Raw genomic sequence first — 19,751 nt, forward strand, 5'->3', positions numbered from 1 at the left:
GCAGCATTCACCTTGTAATGCCTTATTAAGACACAAACAAAATGACATTTTTAGTAGTGTATCATTAAACCAAGGAAAGTTTGCCTGAGGAATGGCATAGATATGGTGTCCAATAGCGATGCATGTACATTCACAGTTTAGTGTCTGCCTGCAATCATTTACTGCGAAAAAAAACACATCAAATGTTCGCACATTAGCTGCCAAATTATTCCATCTTAAAGGTCTGCTCCTTATGCAGTTTAGAAAATAAATCTCAGACTTGCAGAAATAGAAATGACCAAGGGCAGATTACCTAGCAGACTGGAAACAAATCAAAAAGAAAGGGCACAACAGCTGAGTTCATGGAGCGGATGATACATGTGCGCTGCAGTTAATTCAGGATATCAGCATATTCCACGCAATGACTGGTGTAAATATCTGCCCTACAAATCTCTTATATCTGGAACCGCTTGTTTACTATAAATCAGCGCAGCTCATGTTTAAGTATGCAAGGACAACCAATCTCTTCCATCTGCATGTCCTAAATACACTGGCTTACAAAACAAAACTTTTTTTTCTTTCGCAAGAATATTTAATGGTGATTCTAGTAGTCTTTCACCTCCTGAATACAAATATATTGAAGAATTTTTCCATCAGGGTTTTTTTGTGACACACATCTGAAGTTTTATAAAATTAGTACTTATGTAAGTCAACATTATGTGAAATATAGAGAGTTTTTGATTATGATTGATGGGAATATTTTGCTTCTGGGAGGTCTCTCTTTATGGTCCAACAATAGTCAGCCGGCATACCGGGACTCCACTTGCCTTGGTACTGCTGTTCCATCGTAGAAATCTGCTGAAGGAAACGCTCGCCATGGTGGTCACTGAAAGCCCCAAGATTTTCTGGGAAGTACTGCAGGTGGGAGTCCAAGAAGTGAAGTTTTAAGGATACATTGAATCCCCTAACTTGGTATGATTCCACAAGATCACTCACTAGATCACAATAGCTTTCTGATTTATGATTTCCAAGAAAAGAAGACATTTTTGAATACGCCATTGTTTTTGAATATAGTGAGACTTCCTAAGCCTGCTGTCCCATTCACATAAGAACATTTAGGACACTAAATATAAAGGTACTTCATCCAATGGCAAACCATAAAGAACACTTACATTAAAAAGAAAAAATAAGTGTCAAAAAACCCTGCCTAATGGAAAAACTCTAACAACATAACTGAATTGAGGAGGTGAGTTACTACTAGAATCACCATTACATATTCTTGTGAAAAAAAATCATGTTGACCAGTGATATTATTCTAGATTTACAGAGTGCAGAAAAGGGTGGTGGTGGTGGTGGTGGGGCATAAAATAATGCTGTATATCACCAGTATGACCAACCTTAGCTACATGCAACCTATGCCAACTCACAGGGAGCTGGCTACAAGCTTGTAATGAGAACACCAAGAATATGCAGTATGTGCACAATTGCCCCCTCAAGCCGACCCAGGCAATTGATCACCTTTTACCATGTTGCAGCGTCTTGTGGGGCTACATGAATCATCCTTCCCCAGGCTCTGTCTTCTTCCCTCTGATGTTCCAAGGTGCCACTGTTAGCTCATCGTTGCCCTACATCGAGGTGCCATTCTCAGCCCATATCAGTGAGACCCCACCGATCAGCAAGTTATCCTTTATCTTTTGGATGGGAGATAACTTGTAAAGGTCCATTTACACGAGAAGAATGTCGTGCAAACGATGCAAGTTGCAAAGGAGCTTGTATCGTTTGCTCGCAGCAGGGAGGCTGATGGAGATTTTTCTCCTTGCTCCCCCCTGCCCCTCTCCATTCACTTAACACAGCAACCATTCAGTAATGAACAGCTGCTGTTTACACTGAGCGATCATCATTCTGCTCATCTTTCATCATTTATGAAGCCTAAACTATGAAAGATGAGCTGAACGATGATCGTTCAGTATAAACAGCAGCTGTTCAGTACTGAACAGCCGCTGTGTTAAGTGAATAGAGAGGGGCGGGGAAGAGCGAGAAGATAAATTTTCTCCTGCCATCCCGGCCTTCTCCTCACCATGCCGTCAGAGAGCCAGTGATACTCGCTCCTGTGTGACAGCACGGTTGCCCAACATTCGTCCCGTGGAAATGGGCCTTTATTCTGGTACATCACCTTTAATTAAACATTGGTCAATGCAAATACTTCATGAAGACAACCCTTTTTTATTAGGCCACCAGGAAGATCAGCTGGTTGGGTTTCTCTAAAGGCCCTTTTACACGGAACTATTATCATTCAAAAATTCATTTAAACTAGCAAAAATGTACGATAATCGTTCAGTGTAAACGAAGGCCAACTATAGAACAAGAAACGATAAATCGTTCACTTTTCATTCAGTTTATGCAGGCATAAAAATCACTGTTGGCTCGTTCACTAATCATTTGGTTTAAATACCAATAGTTCAGTCGTTATCATTCACTTATCCAGTGAATGTGAACGGCTTCTTGTTTGAACAAGCCAAGATGTATATGCCTGTATAAACATGCTACATGAGTGAACAGTGACACCATTGGCTAGTTCAAATGACAAATCATTTGGTGTAAATGGACCCTAACTTACGCCTATCGTCAGTTATTATCGGGGAACACACATTTTACAAACTAGGTCTGCCATCACAGGAACATCTCTTACACAGCAGCTCTCTGTCCTTGTTCATAGATGGAAGTTCCAGTTGGGGGACCCTCCCTAAGATGTCCATGTGCCTTAGTTTAATGTTTTTATGGGACGACCCCTTTAAAGCAACCCTTTGATTTTAGGACAAAGTTCTGTCCTGGGACCAGATGGGAAGGGGGTAATTACCTGCAGTTGATCTGCTCTGCCACTCCTCCAGGGGGGCACTTTTAGCTCTTTAGTTTTATACACAATATTTAGACTTTAGTATACTTGGAAGCCATTTTTAATTGGAGTTTCTAGCATTGCATGCAAGTTTCAAGCTTAAGGCAATGACTGACCCTCACACTGTTAATTAGCAATTAAACAGCCAATAATTAACAATAGCTCTTGGGTCTGTTGTTTCTAGGATTCAAAATTCACATTATTTATGGAAGCAACCTGCTTAACAATGCAACTTGGCATTTAAAACCTTTACAAATTTTCTTTTTAATTATACGCCAAAGCCACTGGCAGGTTCTGTGAAGCTTTAGTTTGTCCTCTGAGGTACCATGCCCATATCTGGGAAGGAAAGGAGGTAGTATAAATTATAGGGAAGAATTTATCTCTATAAGCGTTTAACTGAAATACTTTTTTTGCTGACAGCTATTTTTCTTTTACACATTGTCTCTCTTAAACACTCATTTATCTTCCAAAGGAGTTTAAAATGTACTGTTACAATCCATTGAGCATACGACTGTTGTGGATATATCAATATGCCAGTTTATTTATGACGCCCTTCCTGCCACTTTCCATACAAACTAAAATGCTAAGAGGGAAGTGATAAATTTATCAGCAATATCAATAAGTTTTCAGTCATGTGAACTACAATAGATTTCTACATTATCCCATGTCATTCACTACTAGTAGAAAGCCCATCCCAGGATGGTGACTGCAATTCTATATAAATATCCATGATCAGGAAACTTATTTAGTGGGATTAGGAATAATATTTTGAATACACACAATACTCAGGGCAAACCAACGTGAAGGTCCCTTTCTGTGTTGCCCCACTGGCCAACTTTTGTAGAATTCTTCAAAAGGCTCTACATTTGAGAGGTTTATTCCCTTTATTTTCCTCTTTTCTTAATGAAAACACTAATAAATTATACAGCACATAACCAAAACTTCTGTGATCATTATGGTAGTGAGTGTGAGGTATAGCATGTCGTTAGATAAAGGTAGGATCCCAGACATGAGTAGGAGCCCGCACATTCCGAACCGCTAACACACTCAGACTAAACACCCCTCTAATACAAACCTCCCATGCTCGCCCACATAACTTCACCAAAGCAGAACCCATTCTCTGGAACGCTCTACCCCAAGGCATCCAGACAACTCGAGATGTGCCTTAAAAACCTAACCTCTTCAAGGAGGCATACCAAATCCCCTGACGTAGTCCGTCTACCCCTCCCTATGGCTCCCCACACCTACCATCCTGCCTATCACACACGACCTCTACCCCTGCACCTCTTTACCACCCCCACCCCATTTGCGTTCTAATAACTGATTTCCACATGTGATTCTCGTATTGCCTGTGTTCCCCCATGCCTAATCCCCCTCCCCTACCCCATTTGTTTTAAACTGAGAGTATATCACATGTAATTGTTGTGTTGTCTGTGTTTCTCCCATGCTTGAAAGCGCTGTGGAATAAGTCGGCGCTATACAAACAAAGATTATTATTATTATATTATAAAGGGATCCACATGGGAGTTATTCCCGCTGTTTTGTAGTCCATCTTGGGCAGATTATTCTGCCTGGAGATAATCTTTGATTGGCCAATGGCAGGCCCTATTGTAGCATGTTGCCAGGGACAACCTTCCGGTTTCAGTGTGGAGTTTGAGGCCTATAGCCAAACTTGCGTTTATTTTATATATATATATATATATATATATATATATAAATTTTCTGACCCATGCTGGCTTCTCACTCAGCTCTTCATATCCTATGGCTCTGGAGAAACAATGATGGCCACACCAGCTTCTCTGACTGCCTGATGCACACTGTGTATTAGTATGCATCTCTAGTCTAAGATCCTACACCTGATTAACTATTGCTGTCCACATGAGCACTGGCCTGTCACATCAGCATGTAGTATCTTAGACCACCATTGCATGCTGTGCACAGTGTACTTCAAGTAGTCAGAGAAGCATTTAGGCCATTTTTGTCTCTCCAGACCCATAGGGGCACTTTAACAGATTATTTTTTTAATGGGATGCTATTATATCTTATGGGAAGGTGGATGCCACTATTAGGCATCCATCATGGTTTCCATTAAATGTATATGTCAGAAGCTTTTCCCAATGCATACATTTAACTGAAGCCATTAACGCAATGTGAAAAGGGCCTTAGGGTGAGACACACTGAATAGAATGTAATGTTTTTAAATATGTGACTATTACATTACAGTTTCCTTTTTTAAATCTAGCTCCAGTGAATCAACCGCTTTATAAAACTTTATTGTACTATATGGGTGTTTTATAATTATTTATTTTATTATAAAATATTGAATTCAGAGGCCACCTGTAACACGTAGAACGTAGATGATCTTTTTACCTTTCTTCTCCAAAACGTCGACCAATTAAGACTTTACATTTGTCTTCAGGGAGACATGCTGCCAAAAGAGGGACTGTCCGAAGGACTCTACTCTCCTATACAAGGGAAAGAGTGGAAATAAACAATGTGAATGAGATTGTCAACTCCAAACAAACAAAAGAATTATGTCTAAACAATACGAAGAATTGTCTTGTACACATAAACAACCCATGAGTCCTCATGTAAACTAAATCTGGTGGACAATTAAATAATGTCTTTGTGACTCCAGTCTGTACCAAGCATAAGCTTGTGCTCAATTTTCAAATGCGTAAAAAGAAAGAAAAAAAAGAACACGAGAAGTTTTTTTTCTAAGTTTTGTTACTATGATTTTCTTCTCTCTTGGAATCGCATAAAATCGCATACTTTAAGCATAAAAAAGACTATACAGTCTATACAGGTTGCAGTTAAAAAGACTGGCTATATCTTAATACTGGTGTCCTATATTGAAATAACAATAGCATACTTGAATAGGAAGACATGGATGTGCTACACGATGGTATGGTGCACGAGTCCCTTGGGGCCCCAGAACACTGATTTCAACTTTGTGTTGTGGCACCTGTAATAGAGTGAAAGTACCACCCAACTGCAAAGTTGAAAAGTAGCATGTGAGAAGCAGAAATCCGCTTTCTGTATTCCATTAAGTCTATCACTGAAGCAAGGAAAGCATACTCAGTGGCCTCTTTCTACTACGATACATGCATAGAGCCATCGTTGGACCTGTGTTCATTCCAGGAACTCTCAACACGGATTGGTACCTGAATTTCCTGCAGATGACGGTGGATGGTTAACTGAATGATCTGCCCCTACTAAAGCAGAAAGTGGCCACTTTGAGTAAGCTTTTCTTACTTCAGTCAAAGCATCGGTCCCACAGAACTTACAGAGATGAAGAAAGCAGATTTCTGCTTCTCACAAACTACCCTTCAACTTTGCAATTGGGTTTTAAACTCTCTCTCTTACAGGGGCCACAACACGATCCACTGGTCAGCAGCTACTATGGATGGATGGAATGCTCCAAATGTCTGTGGCACAATGGCCCAGTTTGGAATCGAATCTCACTCCCATTCACTTCAATGGAAGCAAGCTGCAATACCAAACCGGGCCACTGAACTACATATGGCATTCAACATTCCAGCCACTGCAGCAGCTGTTCATCAGCTGTTCGATGGGAGTCCCGAGTGGTGAACCCCTACTTGTCTGTTATCCTAAGGATAGGTCTTCAATAATTTTAGCTGGAAAACCCCTTTAGTGATCAAGCAGGAATGCCTCTGCACACTGGACACACTGCCCATTCATAAAATATGTACTGTTATCTGATGGCTTCTCTGTGTATACCCTCTCACACAGATCTAAAATACAGTTTCATGGATGAGTCATTGAACTGTACACTCTTGAGTCCTCTTTCCTTTTGTCTAAATTTTTTCCAGGTGATAGTTTTTATTTATTGTTTCCTCTTCTTGTAAAAGAAGCCGAAGGATGTGTTAGTGCTCTATGTTAACAGGGATGTGCTGCCGACAATCATGAAAATGTACAGGAGATCAGCACTCATCATTCGAGCCATGTAAAAACACTTTGGTATCTTATCTAATGCCAAAAGTAAGGCCCAATGCACTTGAGTGTATTTGCATTGTGGAATTCAGACCAGGCGTCCGCCTCCGGATTCCGCAGCAAATACTGCCCATAGATGTGCTATGCAAAAATTGCTTTTCCATATTCTCGAGCGGAAATCTATTGTAATTTTCCGCTCGAGAAGGGAAAATTGCAGAATGTCCTATTCTAGCGCGGATTCCATGCAGCCGGCTGGCACATCTGCACTACAGATGAAGAAAACTGCGGACAAGTACACAGGGGTCACCGGCTGGGCACTGGGTCAGATTCCGCTGCGGGATCCTCCATGTGGAATCTGACCCGGCCATGTGCATTCGCCCTAAGGGTCTGATTACAAAAAAAACCAAAAAACAATACATCGTTTCACTGAGCAAACGATGTCAGAGTTTACTCATTCGCTGAGGCAGCAGGTTTGAACGAGTAAATGATACATCTATCTGTATAAACGAGAAATCGGTCAGTCGTTCACATTCACAGTATAAGTAAACAAGCACGACTGAATGAGCGCTATTTAAACTGAATGATAAGTGAAAGAGCCAACAATGATTTTTATGCCTGCATAGAATAGATGAACGAAAAGTTCATCTGGCCGTTGGCTTTCGCTCCTTTGAACGATAATCGTTTTATGTAAGATCGCCTTAAATCAATCCAATGCCTTTAAATTAATGAGATGGATAGCTAGACAGATAACTAGATAGACAATCTCCTTCTCTCATGCGGTTTACTCCAAGACATTTCTCTACCAGGAATTAGTTATTTTTTTGGATGGAAACATTTTTGTGTATCTCAGAAATATTGTTCTTCTTCAGTTAGTATAAAATATACTTTAGTGGCTACCCAACTAGATGTCGGGAGATTTGTCATCACCTTTTTATAATCTTGGAAAGAGATTGTCAAAAAGCTGTTCCAAGTGTACTGGCATATAACACACATTATAGCGGAGTACAGTTCTGAAATTGATACAGAAGGCAATAATCACTTTGCATATAATGGATATTCTGGCTCACAAAATTCTAATCACAGTCAAAACATGTTGCTAGAAACTGTGCCTAAGTGTCAGAAAATATAACTTTTTAAAAACCCTGCATGGCAGATAATGCAAACTGAATACTAAGCAACCACTCATTATTTTGTTTTTCCACATTGTAAGCAGTAGAAACCATTTTCCAGACACTGGTTATTAGAACACTCATGCATATTCCACATTGCCTTGTACACATTCTGTTCCTTACCTGCTCAGATACAATAGTGGAGAGGTTACAACAAAAAGACCTGGACAAATCCGAGGCACTACAGAACTAATCCCTAGCAGCTTTCCACTTGTGTCTATGAATCTAAAACAGCAGGAGGTACAGTATAGATGGTGCAGCTGAATACCATAAACCACAATTGAATAGCAGAAAGAATATAGTGTAAGGAGAATTTATGTGTTTATCAAAGAGAAGACGATCCCAGATCCCGTGCAGAAGTCTGGACCCAGGAGAAATTCAAATCAAAACCAGCTTTATGTGGTATCAAGTGATTTTTCTAATTTATTCTAAGGTGGTCAGAGCATATATAGCATAAATGACATCACAGCAAAAAAGTGTATACCTCCAATACATAATAGGCTGAAATAAAAATGATTAACATAAGTTACACCTCTTAAGGCGCTACTATAACATACAATGAGACCGTTATGAATTCAGTGAAAAGGAATGCAAGGGAGGCAGTCTGGAGATTCTTATCTTGTCTGTCTACCCCGTAATGGTATAGAAAAGTTTTCGTTTAACCCTTTAACTACTCATACTAGCAACAGGCTATATCTTTCTTAGTTTACAATCCAATAAAAGAACAATTAACTGATACATTGATCTACAATTTTCTTAACATTCCCCACTTTAGATCAATACATCAGCACAGTATAATAGTAAATACACATATAAAATGACTCTACCACAGACCCCCTGGCTACGGCCCGAAGCTTTATTACCAGGACGCCTGGGTTCACACTTCAAGACTAAGTATATAATTATTTCATATAAAAATATTTCATTGATGCAAATATATCTTTATAAAGTCATTCCACCAATTGTACCCACAATTAGGCCCGCCTCCAAGAGAAGCTTGGCCTTGATTTATTATCCAATTGATGTTCCTTTCTTCATATATAAATGATTGTCCATCATGATATAAAATCTTACTTATCGAAGTGTCCATTAGTTATTTAGAGCGATCCTCCGGTACAATCAGGACACACTGGAATCAAAATGTCACACTTCAAAATCATCAAAGAAAAATGGCGCTTCCTTCGTAGAACTTTTACCCATCACTTGTCAGACAGAGGTGGTCACCTGACCCAGTAAGTGATCTTGTTCTTCGTCATCTTGTATATTTTGAAACATAGTTTTGGTGATGGAAGTATTAATAATAATAAGGTTTTGTAACAGTCCTCGGATACAGCAGCAACCGCAAAGTACTAGAATGGAGGCAAATACTGACATAGAGACTAGTGTGGAGTATATGACTTGTGACCAGTGTCCGAACAAGTTTTCCAACCAGTCTGTGAATGGATCGTCTATGCCAGAGTTATCAGCTAGTTCATTTGATAATGCATTTAACCCTTCCAGTGCTCGAGTAACACTACCATCAGGTGCTGTGTTATTAGGAATGAAAGTACAACAATATCCTCCAATCATTTTACAAACTCTGCTAGTAACATATCAAGAGCCATTCTATTTTGCCATGCAATGAGTGAGGTAGGTCCTAGTTGTTCCGCTAGGCCCTTGATTGCATCTCTTGTATAATTAACAAATCTCTGTTGGTTATAATATATATATAATCCAGTCTACATTTTTATTCACTGTTACCCACCATGCAAGAAGAGACTCAAACCCCCTGCAGCCATCCGATTTCTCGTCCCATACTCGTCCGGTACCCCCCTTGGGACCCCGATGGGTCAGAGGAACCTTTGGGAGAGGTGTCCCTAGTTCTCCGGACACGGCCCTTGCTGTTACCCTCGGAGGTCATGAGGTATATAGGCATTATCAGTTGTACCAAGCACAATCCCGTTAGGGGCTGTACCTGGCACCTGTTCTAGGCACCTGTCACCACACAACCATCACACGTCTGTGCGTGCCCTCTGTAGCTCAGGCCATATCCCAGAGACAGCGTGCCCTCCACGGTTCTCCTCTCCGCACAGTATCCCTCAGGCAGTCTCCCGTAGTCTGCCTCAGTCCCATTACCAGGTAGCGCGAAGCAAGCATGACCCCAGGATCAGAGGCAACAGCAGGTATTTGGTCCCTGCTCACAGGTGGAAACAGCAAACTCAATGTATAACATGGATCACTTACCGGTGGGGGGTAGGTACAGTTAAGAAGCTTAATCACACATTTTATGTTCATCACAGCGTGAGGACTTGTCATTAACTTTTATCTATCGTGGGGTCAAGTCTTTCTATCTCATATAATTATTATTAACATTCTCTATACACAATATTTACTGCATAACATTAAGATTCACACAACTACTACTACTCCAATCATCTGCAGTCGCTTGATCCTCCAACGTTAACAACCCCCCCTCAGGAATTTCTCTTATCAGGGAGAGGTGATGGAGTAAGATAAACAAAGCTTTAACTGTGGCTGGACTCCTACAGCTAGCTGCAGCATCCTTGTGCTATCCTTCCCGTAATAGGGACACTCAGCTCTCACATTATCAACAACTTCATTATTATTATATCTTACATGACATTATCACATTGAAAACACCATTTAACAATCAAAATCACTGCAAACCAATCACAGAACGGACATGTACACAAATAACAGCAAGAATGGACGTTCCCTGTTCACACAGGTTTATACTAAACTTCATTCCTGATCATCTTCATTACAGGTCTATTCATATCAAGCAAGCAGAGCATGGCTAGAGTCAGTCACATACCCCCTCCCTCCCTCACTGAACTCTAAAGCTGAAAGGTGGGGGCGAGGGTAAAAGAAGCATTCCCATGTAACAGACGATTTAACCATTTGTGAGCTGACCCCATCTTATAGCACACACCTCAGGTAGACAACATATCATCAACACACAGAGGACAGTGATGGAGGCTGCTGAATATTCCTATGCAATTCAGAGAAGGCACTAATCACTGGTGTTGTGTACTACAAGTGCAAGCATTGGGATGCCAGGTAGAAGGTACAGCTATGGGATGTAAGGAGCCAAGATGGCGTCTGGGCGGCGGCCGAAGGTATTACAGCAGGTACTAAAATGGCCGCAGGCCATGACTAGCACTAAGATGGCCACCAGGGACGTGGCCTGACTAGGAGTACTATCAAGCCAGGCAAGCATCTAGCCACACCTTACCCCTTTGTGTGCAATGCCAACAAGTCCCTCATCTGACACACATCTATAATAATCTTTGTGTATAGCGCCAACATATCCCGCAGCGCTTACATAGACGGGGGATACAGAAAGACAAAAGGACAAACATTACAGAACCACGGTTACATAGTAATCAGCTGATGGAGACAGTAGGGGTGAGGGTCCTGCTCCAACCAGCTTACATACTACAGGTAATGGGGTGATACAGAAGGTAAAGGGCTGGAGATGTGCACAGTATGGCGGGGTGAAGATGTGCACGGTATGGCGAAGTGAAGAGTGAGGGATGCTATACACATAGACAAATGGTTAGACATTTAGCCGTGTGACGGCAGAAACTGTGTGACTGCAGGAGCGGTTTATGACGGCTAGCAGGGATTGCAGTCAGTAGGTCAGGGAGCAGATCTACCAGTATGGCGCTCGTCACTCCTTCTATAGAAGTTACACTCAGAGCTCTCCCAGCATCCCCCATGTGTCGGACGGCGCCCCCTCCTGGTCTTATACTCCCTTCTGCATTGTTTAGCACAAATAATACAAGACAAAAATTTTTTTTTTAGTAGTTTGTAAACCCCTAGGCTGTGAACACTGTCCATATGAGTGCTACCATCCCCCCTGTTGAGACATGACACAGGCCATGGCTCAAAACTGCTGCACATCTGAAGAACAATTTAGGTAAGATAGCTTTGTTTTTGTTTTTTTAACGGAGATGTACAGCCCATCTACAAGAGTGTATTCAGCATCTACAAGAGATACATCCTGCAGATCTGGTCTGGATAACACCTCATGTGCCATCTCTCCTAGACAGTTGTATGGAGGACCGTCTGAAGAAATAGGCAGTAAGGTGGATGGATGGAGCGTAGTACATCCCTAGGTTGTCAGGTGTGGCTGTGAGAGCAGTAGTGTCATGCAGGAGGGATATCTAGAAGGACTAAGATATGAGTATAACTAACTGCGTGCAGTACTCAGTGTGTGGGGGGACAGCACTATAGTGGCAGAAGGTCTGACTACCGCTTGTACACAGGCTGGGAGCGCTCGGCCACTGGATCTAGTCTGCTTCCCACGTGTTCCAGAGTTAACACAGAGGTGATATATCCTTCTCCTGAGTCAACAGTTAGCACAAAGGGCTTGCTGTAGTTCAGCAGCCCCCCAGACTGGTGTGCCCACCAGAGTCTGTTTTAACCTGACAAAGGCTTCCTCAGAGGCCCATCTCACTGGATCCTGCCGGCTGCAGCCAGAGGGTCATCATAGATGATTCTGGTAAGAAGCGCTGTCAGAGATGCAGAATTTGAGATCCAGGAGCTGTAGAAGTTTGTCTGTTACGATCGTGTGGGCAGGCAAAGCACGGAACCCACATGATCATGACCAAAGGGGACGCACACGGGTATCACCAGGGTCACACGGGACTCACACCGGTTTCAGGCAACTGACCCTGTGCTACAAGGGAGGATGACAGTGGCCCTACCTAAGCGGGGACATTGCCCTAATAAGGGCAGCCCAGCGGTCTTCGGATCTGGGCCCTAGCTGATCCTAGGAGCCACACACCAGAACAGGATGCATTCACATGCCCCATGACAGACCCAGAATACACTGCATACAACATGCAACCACTAGTAACAGATTGGAAGCTGAATATAAATACCAGGTATTGGTTGACATGTTGTACAAGATGTTGAAAGCTAGCAGGCCACTTCACGGCTCCTGGTTATACTGCTAGTCCCTACACTAACCAGGAGTCTAGCAAAACCGGACACCGTTCACACCGCACGCTGCAACAGGACAAGACACACAGCAAGCTAACACAAAACTGACAGAATATAAACGTACAAACGGACATGAACCAAGTCACACTGCAAACCTCACCGGACAAGCATTCATGACTGCTCGCCTGAGGGGCCATGCAGTGACTGACCAGGGGATTGGCTAGCAGACAGCACCACACCCAGCCAGCTCAATCATTAACCCTGTGAGTGCTGTGCTGCTGGAAACACAATAGAACAACAAATCCCAGCAGCACACGTAACATTCTCATTCCCAAAAAGGAGATCATTTGCTCATAGTTTTGGGACCTCCAGAATTGCTTGCCTACCTTCATCTGACAGGTTATACCCCAAATATTTAACCGTTTGCTGACCGTATTGGAGTTTCTACATGTTTACTTTATGGCCTTGCTCATAAAGAAACCTCAAGAGTGCGTCTGTCCCCCCCCCCCCCCACAATTCTCTCCACTGTCTGCTGCTGGCTACCAACATACAGTAGTCGCTGACTACCTCTAAGAGGCTGGAACTGCGCTAAGTGTGTTGACATAGCCTGGGAGACAATTGTTGGAGGTTCACAGCAGCCCTGAGGTACTCTGGTGAAGGTATACCTAATTTTATCATAATATCTCATCACAACACATTTACTGGACATATTCAAGACTATATAATTTGACATTTCACAGGCTTATTTGTCTCTAGGTCTGTTATAACTGGTTCAGAGAGGGATTCCCTGTGGGTCCGGCCATTAACCCCTCTTACCAGGATATGACTATTACTACATTTAACATTGGCTACATATTGGGATGTATTAATATTCTGGTCGCTCCTGAGCCCACCAGGAGAGTAATCATCCGCCCATTCACCTGGAGATCTATCTCAGGCAGTGGAGATTGCCATGAGATCCTCCAAGTGTTGTACATCGACCCCTCCTAGTCATTTTTCCCCAAGGTCGCTGAGAACATTGTTTCTCAGGGCGCTCTCGGGCAAAATCACTAGACTTCCATTATTCAAACACACATTTAAATCCCCGAGCTGCATCCTTCCTCTGCTTCTTCCTCTGTCTCTACTTTCACATCCTCTCGCTGTCCAATGACCTCTCTGACTTACTTGAACCATCATATCACATTCCTCTCCCTGTATAAAAAAAACCTCACTTTCTCACCCTTTTCTTTGTATCACTTTTCTCCGCATGTTTTGCATACTCCAAAACATCCTGCAATGATCCTGTTCTAAGGGTAACCATATGCTTCGTTATATAACCTCCTATTTCTTTCTTCACTCCACTTACAAACGCATTCTTTAACTGCTGATTATATGCAGCATTCGGATCATCTCTCTCTTCCTGATTTCCCTCTGGTGCCTCTAGTCCACTATAGATGTCAAATACTTCCTTCAGTCTGTGATAATACTGATCTACATCCTCATCATCTCTCTGAGTACATCTATTTATTTCCACCCAATTTGTCCTTCTAGCCCACCTGTTCCTACATCTTTGAATTAAATTGTTTGTTCTCTCTGTTAAATCCTGATTATCATGTGGAAGGGGTCTACCATCTCCTCCCCTCCCATTCCAATTGCCTTCTACAGAACTCCAATCTGGCCATAGAATTCTTCTATCTGCTCTCTCTATTTTTCATTCAATTGGAACTCCTCATTAACCCTTTGAATTGTTCATCAAACTGTCGGGCGTCTATTTTTATATGGGCGTGACAGTTAGGGGCTTCTTTTAACCAGACTTCAGCAGCGGATAATCCGTATTTCTGCTGATCTTTTAGCTGATTTTGTCCATATTTTATCACATAATTCTTTACAACTAGGACTTTTAATTTATTTATTTATTCCACTCATCTCAATCACTCACACATTCGCTTCATGCAATATAAGACAGCAATACAAATAGTACATTATGTTAGTAGGCGGCCGCCCTCTTCATATTCTTAGTTACTCTATAACACAATATCAAAGAGAAAGTAATAGAAAGATAAGAAGTAAAGTTCCTGGACACCCCTGTGTCCCATGACGTCATCTAACCACTTTTTACGTGTCGCACGGAGTTAATTCTTTCCTGTAGCCTTCTCACAATGGCTATGGTCTCACATAGACTACTGCTATTGCCCCTTTGGCAACCCATTCGTCTATACTTCTCATTTACAATACACATTGTAAATTCTACTAACACTAAAGTCTACAGAAGAAGAAGAAGAGAGAAGAGAAGTTTAACCATTGTTATACTTACTACACGTTATCTGGGAGGCTTCTAAATTCTCCGGCTAGTTCGGAAAAACGTCACTGTTTCAGACAGGATGCCCGACTGGCCTCTAATTACGTCTAAGCAAGACGGAGGTCTTTTAATGATCGGAGAGTACTTCAGACCCACCTTTTCACAGCCAGGCTGTCCTCTCCCTCTGCAGTGAGTGATTCCGGCTCGAAGGACCAAAAATGTAAGGAGAATTTATGTGTTTATCAAAGAGAAGACGATCCCAGATCCCGTGCAGAAGTCTGGACCCAGGAGAAATTCAAATCAAAACCAGCTTTATGTGGTATCAAGTGATTTTTCTAATTTATTCTAAGGTGGTCAGAGCATATATAGCATAAATGACATCACAGCAAAAAAGTGTATACCTCCAATACATAATAGGCTGAAATAAAAATGATTAACATAAGTTACACCTCTTAAGGCGCTACTATAACATACAATGAGACCGTTATGAATTCAGTGAAAAGGAATGCAAGGGAGGCAGTCTGGAGATTCTTATCTTGTCTGTCTACCCCGTAATGGTATAGAAAAGTTTTCGTTTAACCCTTTAACTACTCATACTAGCAACAGGCTATATCTTTCTTAGTTTACAATCCAATAAAAGAACAATTAACTGATACATTGATCTACAATTTTCTTAACATATAGTCACCGTAGTTTCTAGAAAACCATCCCAGGCAAGTAGATTTTTTACACTGTGTCTTATACATGTGGTGGTCTAGTATACTATTCCAGTGCTAAATGCATGGAGCTGATCACTAGTGGACTGAAGGATCTGCTGTGTCTAAAGTAGTGGGAGCTTCTGCACATTAATAATGATTAATATGATTTACCACTGAAACAGCATGGTGGGAATCCTCAAAGGCCCAACAAAGCTGGCAGGCAAGAGCCAGCCAGTATAGTGTATGTCCGAGAGACAGGCAAGGTTGGAACGTGCCAGTATGGTCGGTGGTCCTTTTCCACTACAGTGGTACAATCCAGCTTTGCCGGTGCCTCTATGCCTCAGTGGCTCCCCTTTCTACTAACCCCCTTTCTCCCTGACAAGTTAATTGGTGATAGCAGCAAAGAAGGAGGAACATCTCCCCTCTGCTGCAGCAGGACAAGTTGGGTATTAGTGTATCTTGACGCCACCAGGAAGTCCTGGTGGTGTCGAGATTGAGAGGGGGTGACTCCCCCTCATGCTGATTGGTTTGAAAACATGGGTTGGCTGCACTTCCTGCGAGTCCAGAAAAAGTATGAACTCCCATATCCCAGCATGTAATCTTTGCTGAACGGTCCCGTGTTCCTGTTATGTTTGCTGGCCCGTCCTCTGCTCCCAGTTGCATTACTTTGGTCGCCACCGATGTGTTCCACAGCTGTACTGTTGCGTCGCCTACCCTGTGCTCCCATTTACTATATTTTAGTCCACGGCCGCTGTGCTCAGCCCTGCTGCTGTAGCGTCTCTGGGCCGCTGTTGGCTGGTGCTGTAGCTGTATTGTCCCCCTGCTGTGCTCCCCACTCCTGCACTTGCGTCCCCGGCCCTCTGCTCCAAGGTGGTGTATCGTACTTTCCGCCGATCTGCGCTGCTTCCCGCTGCTGCAGCATTGTCCAACTCAGCGCCAAAATACTCCCCACTCCTGCTGTCTTCTCACCTAACGTTCGGCGCTGCATTTCGTCCTCTTTGCTGGCAGGCAAGTAGATAAATCTGCTCCCTGCTCCTTTCACTGCATGATGCCACTGCCCCAATCACTGAGTAGATGGAAAGTTAACTGCATGGAACAGGCTGGTACAATGGTGATAATGAGAGATGTTATTGTTATCCCTTTGCATGTCCATTGGGGTCAAGGTTCTGCTGCAACTTCAAAGAGGAAAAAAATCATCAACTTGGTGCAGGATAACTTTATGGGACACTTTGTGGAAGATCCTAAAAATGCTATGATGAATCAGGTGATTTCTAACAATGCAGGGCTATACAGGCAATCTTGTCCAGTAACCGGGCAACCCCTTCAATAGAGTCAACTAAAACACTTGAATTAATATATTAATTGTCATAACGTCCATTGTTGGAAAAATGTCTGAGGGACTCTTAACCCTCCCCTACAGTTTAGGTGAGCTCTGTTCTTTCTGCAGGATAAGAACATTACAGTTTTGGACAAATTGAGCTTGTTCTACTTTAAATCACTGTAACTGCAGTTCTATCAGGGTTACCAACTTGTTTTTGGTGTTATTGTAAAGATAAGTGTATAGGCCTTACAGAACTAGAACTACAGCTGTTTGAAGTGGAGTTGGGAATACTGAATTCACAGCTGTCATTTTCTAGTCACTGTGTGCAGATGAGAGAAGGAGGGAGAGAGGAAACCAGCCTGCAGCAGAGAAGATTTCTGATTCTCCAATATATCTCCCTGATTGTCACATATGGGTTTTTTTCCCAGAAAAAAAGTGAAATTGTTCATCTAGTCAACCCTCTACACCAATTAACCCTGCAGATGTTGCAGTCATTGCTGACTGTGGCATATAAATACTTTTACAGAAAAAAATATTTCAAAATCTTTTTGCCCCTTACACATGGCTTTAAATATTGAAAAAATAACAAAAAACCCTACACATAATTGTAACTTGTTACCTTTATTCTTCACGACCTGAAGAGTACAGGTAACATAATGTTTATACCGCATAGTGAGTGCCATAAAAATAAATCACAAAAACAATGGCAAAATAGTTTTTACCATTGCCCCCAGCAAACAAAAACAAAAAAAAGTTTATTATATGTGCCTGAAATTGGTTCATATAAAAACTAAGTTGTGTTACAGCTATATTGATTAAAAAATTTAAAAAAAGTTATGACCATTGGAACACAAAAGTAAAGTGGATGCAATTTACTGACTCTTAAAGCTAAAATTAATTATGTTACTAAGGGGTTAAATATTCACTTAAGGCGACCGAGTTCTGCATCCTTATATTTACACTAAACATAAATTCAAAATGTACAATAAAAAAGTGACCTTTTCAGGAGGGTTTTTCCAATTTTAACATGACTGTTGGGGGTTAGGGTCCATATTCAGGAGTATGTGACAGATAATAGTAAAACCATCCTATCAATTCAATATAGTAAGGACAGACGTTGCCAAACTAAGGGCCTCATGCCCATGTGCGGATCGGTAGCCTGCCCGTGGCCAAGAACACTGCGGGTCTTCTGCTTACCCATCCGGTCTTCATTTTCTTCACTGCGGATGTGTGCGAAAGCGCCGGTGCGTCGCCGCATATGCGCAGTGGAGGTTTTTTTTTATCATAAACGTCTGATTTCCGCGGATCAGACGGCTTCTATTGACTTCAATGGAAGCCATCCATGCAGGATCCGCACTGAAATGGAGCATGCTGCAAATTGTTTTCTAGACCGAAAGGTCCACAAATTAAATCTGCATGCTTTACTTCATTTGCGGTCACCCATGTTCCCTTATGAGTCGCATAATTTGCAGATTCCGCAAATCAAACACGCCCGTGGACATTGAGCCTAACTTGATTTATTTTTATGAAGAGGTGGCTGTAGATTGTGTTTTTCTGGACAGCGTAAAGGTGCTTAATAGAGATGAGCGAGTATACTCGCTAAGGCTAACTACTCGAGTGAGTAGTGCCTTAGCCGAGTATCCTCCCGCTTGTCTGTAAAGATTCGGCTGCCGGCGCGGGTGACAGGTGAGTTGCGGCGGTGAGCAGGGGGGAGCGGGGGGGGGGGGGAGAGAAAGATCTCCCCTCTGTTCCTGCCCGCTCTCCCCCGCCACTCCCCGCCCGCCCCCGAATCTTTAGAGACGAGCGGGAGGATACTCAGCTAAGGCACTCCTCGCTTGAGTAGTTAGCCTTAGCGAGTATACTCGCTCATCTCTAGTGCTTAATATGGTTCTTTATAAATACCTAATAGATAAAATAAGGTCTACAAATTTAGAAAGTATCATTTGTAACTGGATTTACAACTGGCTTAAGGACCATATCCAGGCAGCGGTGATAAATTGGAAAAAACAGTCCTTTCTATGATGACTGGTCCCATAAAGTACCAGGTGGCATGACCAAAGCCTGAAAGACCCCATGATAGTCAAAGTGGTCCATTTGGTGCCGTTTATGTGCCTGATGTACTGCATTCAGCACTTCCGCGATCCTCGGTGTTCAGTGACTATGGGTATATTCTTGAGTTGCTGCATTTATTTTTACAAGCCTTCTTAACCTTTAGTGACATTCCTTTCCTATAAAAATCTGACTTTCTAATCGAGTGAATTTCTAAGAACGATTAAAAATGAGTACGGAGCTGGATTTGTGCCAGATCCCAGTACAGTCATAATTGAGGGAAGAGAAATTCTCATTAAACAGGCAGAGCTATTAATTACGACATGTTAATTATGAAGCATTCTAATCACTAAGGGCTTGTTCATTTAGTTGGAAAATGCTAGAAAAGCTGCCTAAAATTAAGCACTTAACACAACTTAAATCTTCCATTCTAGGATACATTGTGGAAAATGTAGTTACC

At 42.2% G+C, this 19,751-nt stretch overlaps 1 protein-coding gene across 1 annotated transcript in view; it reads right to left on the minus strand.

The window, feature by feature from the left end:
* Positions 1 to 19,751, minus strand: part of DTWD2 (DTW domain containing 2) — a 240,487-nt gene that overhangs the window by 105,495 nt on the left and 115,241 nt on the right. Inside the window, exon 4 of the mRNA XM_066603098.1 lies at positions 5,243 to 5,337. Coding sequence (XP_066459195.1) covers positions 5,243 to 5,337 — 95 coding nt within the window. The remainder of the gene's footprint in view (positions 1 to 5,242; positions 5,338 to 19,751) is intronic.

The sequence above is a fragment of the Eleutherodactylus coqui genome, chromosome 5, assembly GCF_035609145.1.
Source record: "Eleutherodactylus coqui strain aEleCoq1 chromosome 5, aEleCoq1.hap1, whole genome shotgun sequence".
Lineage (NCBI taxonomy): Eukaryota > Metazoa > Chordata > Amphibia > Anura > Eleutherodactylidae > Eleutherodactylus > Eleutherodactylus coqui.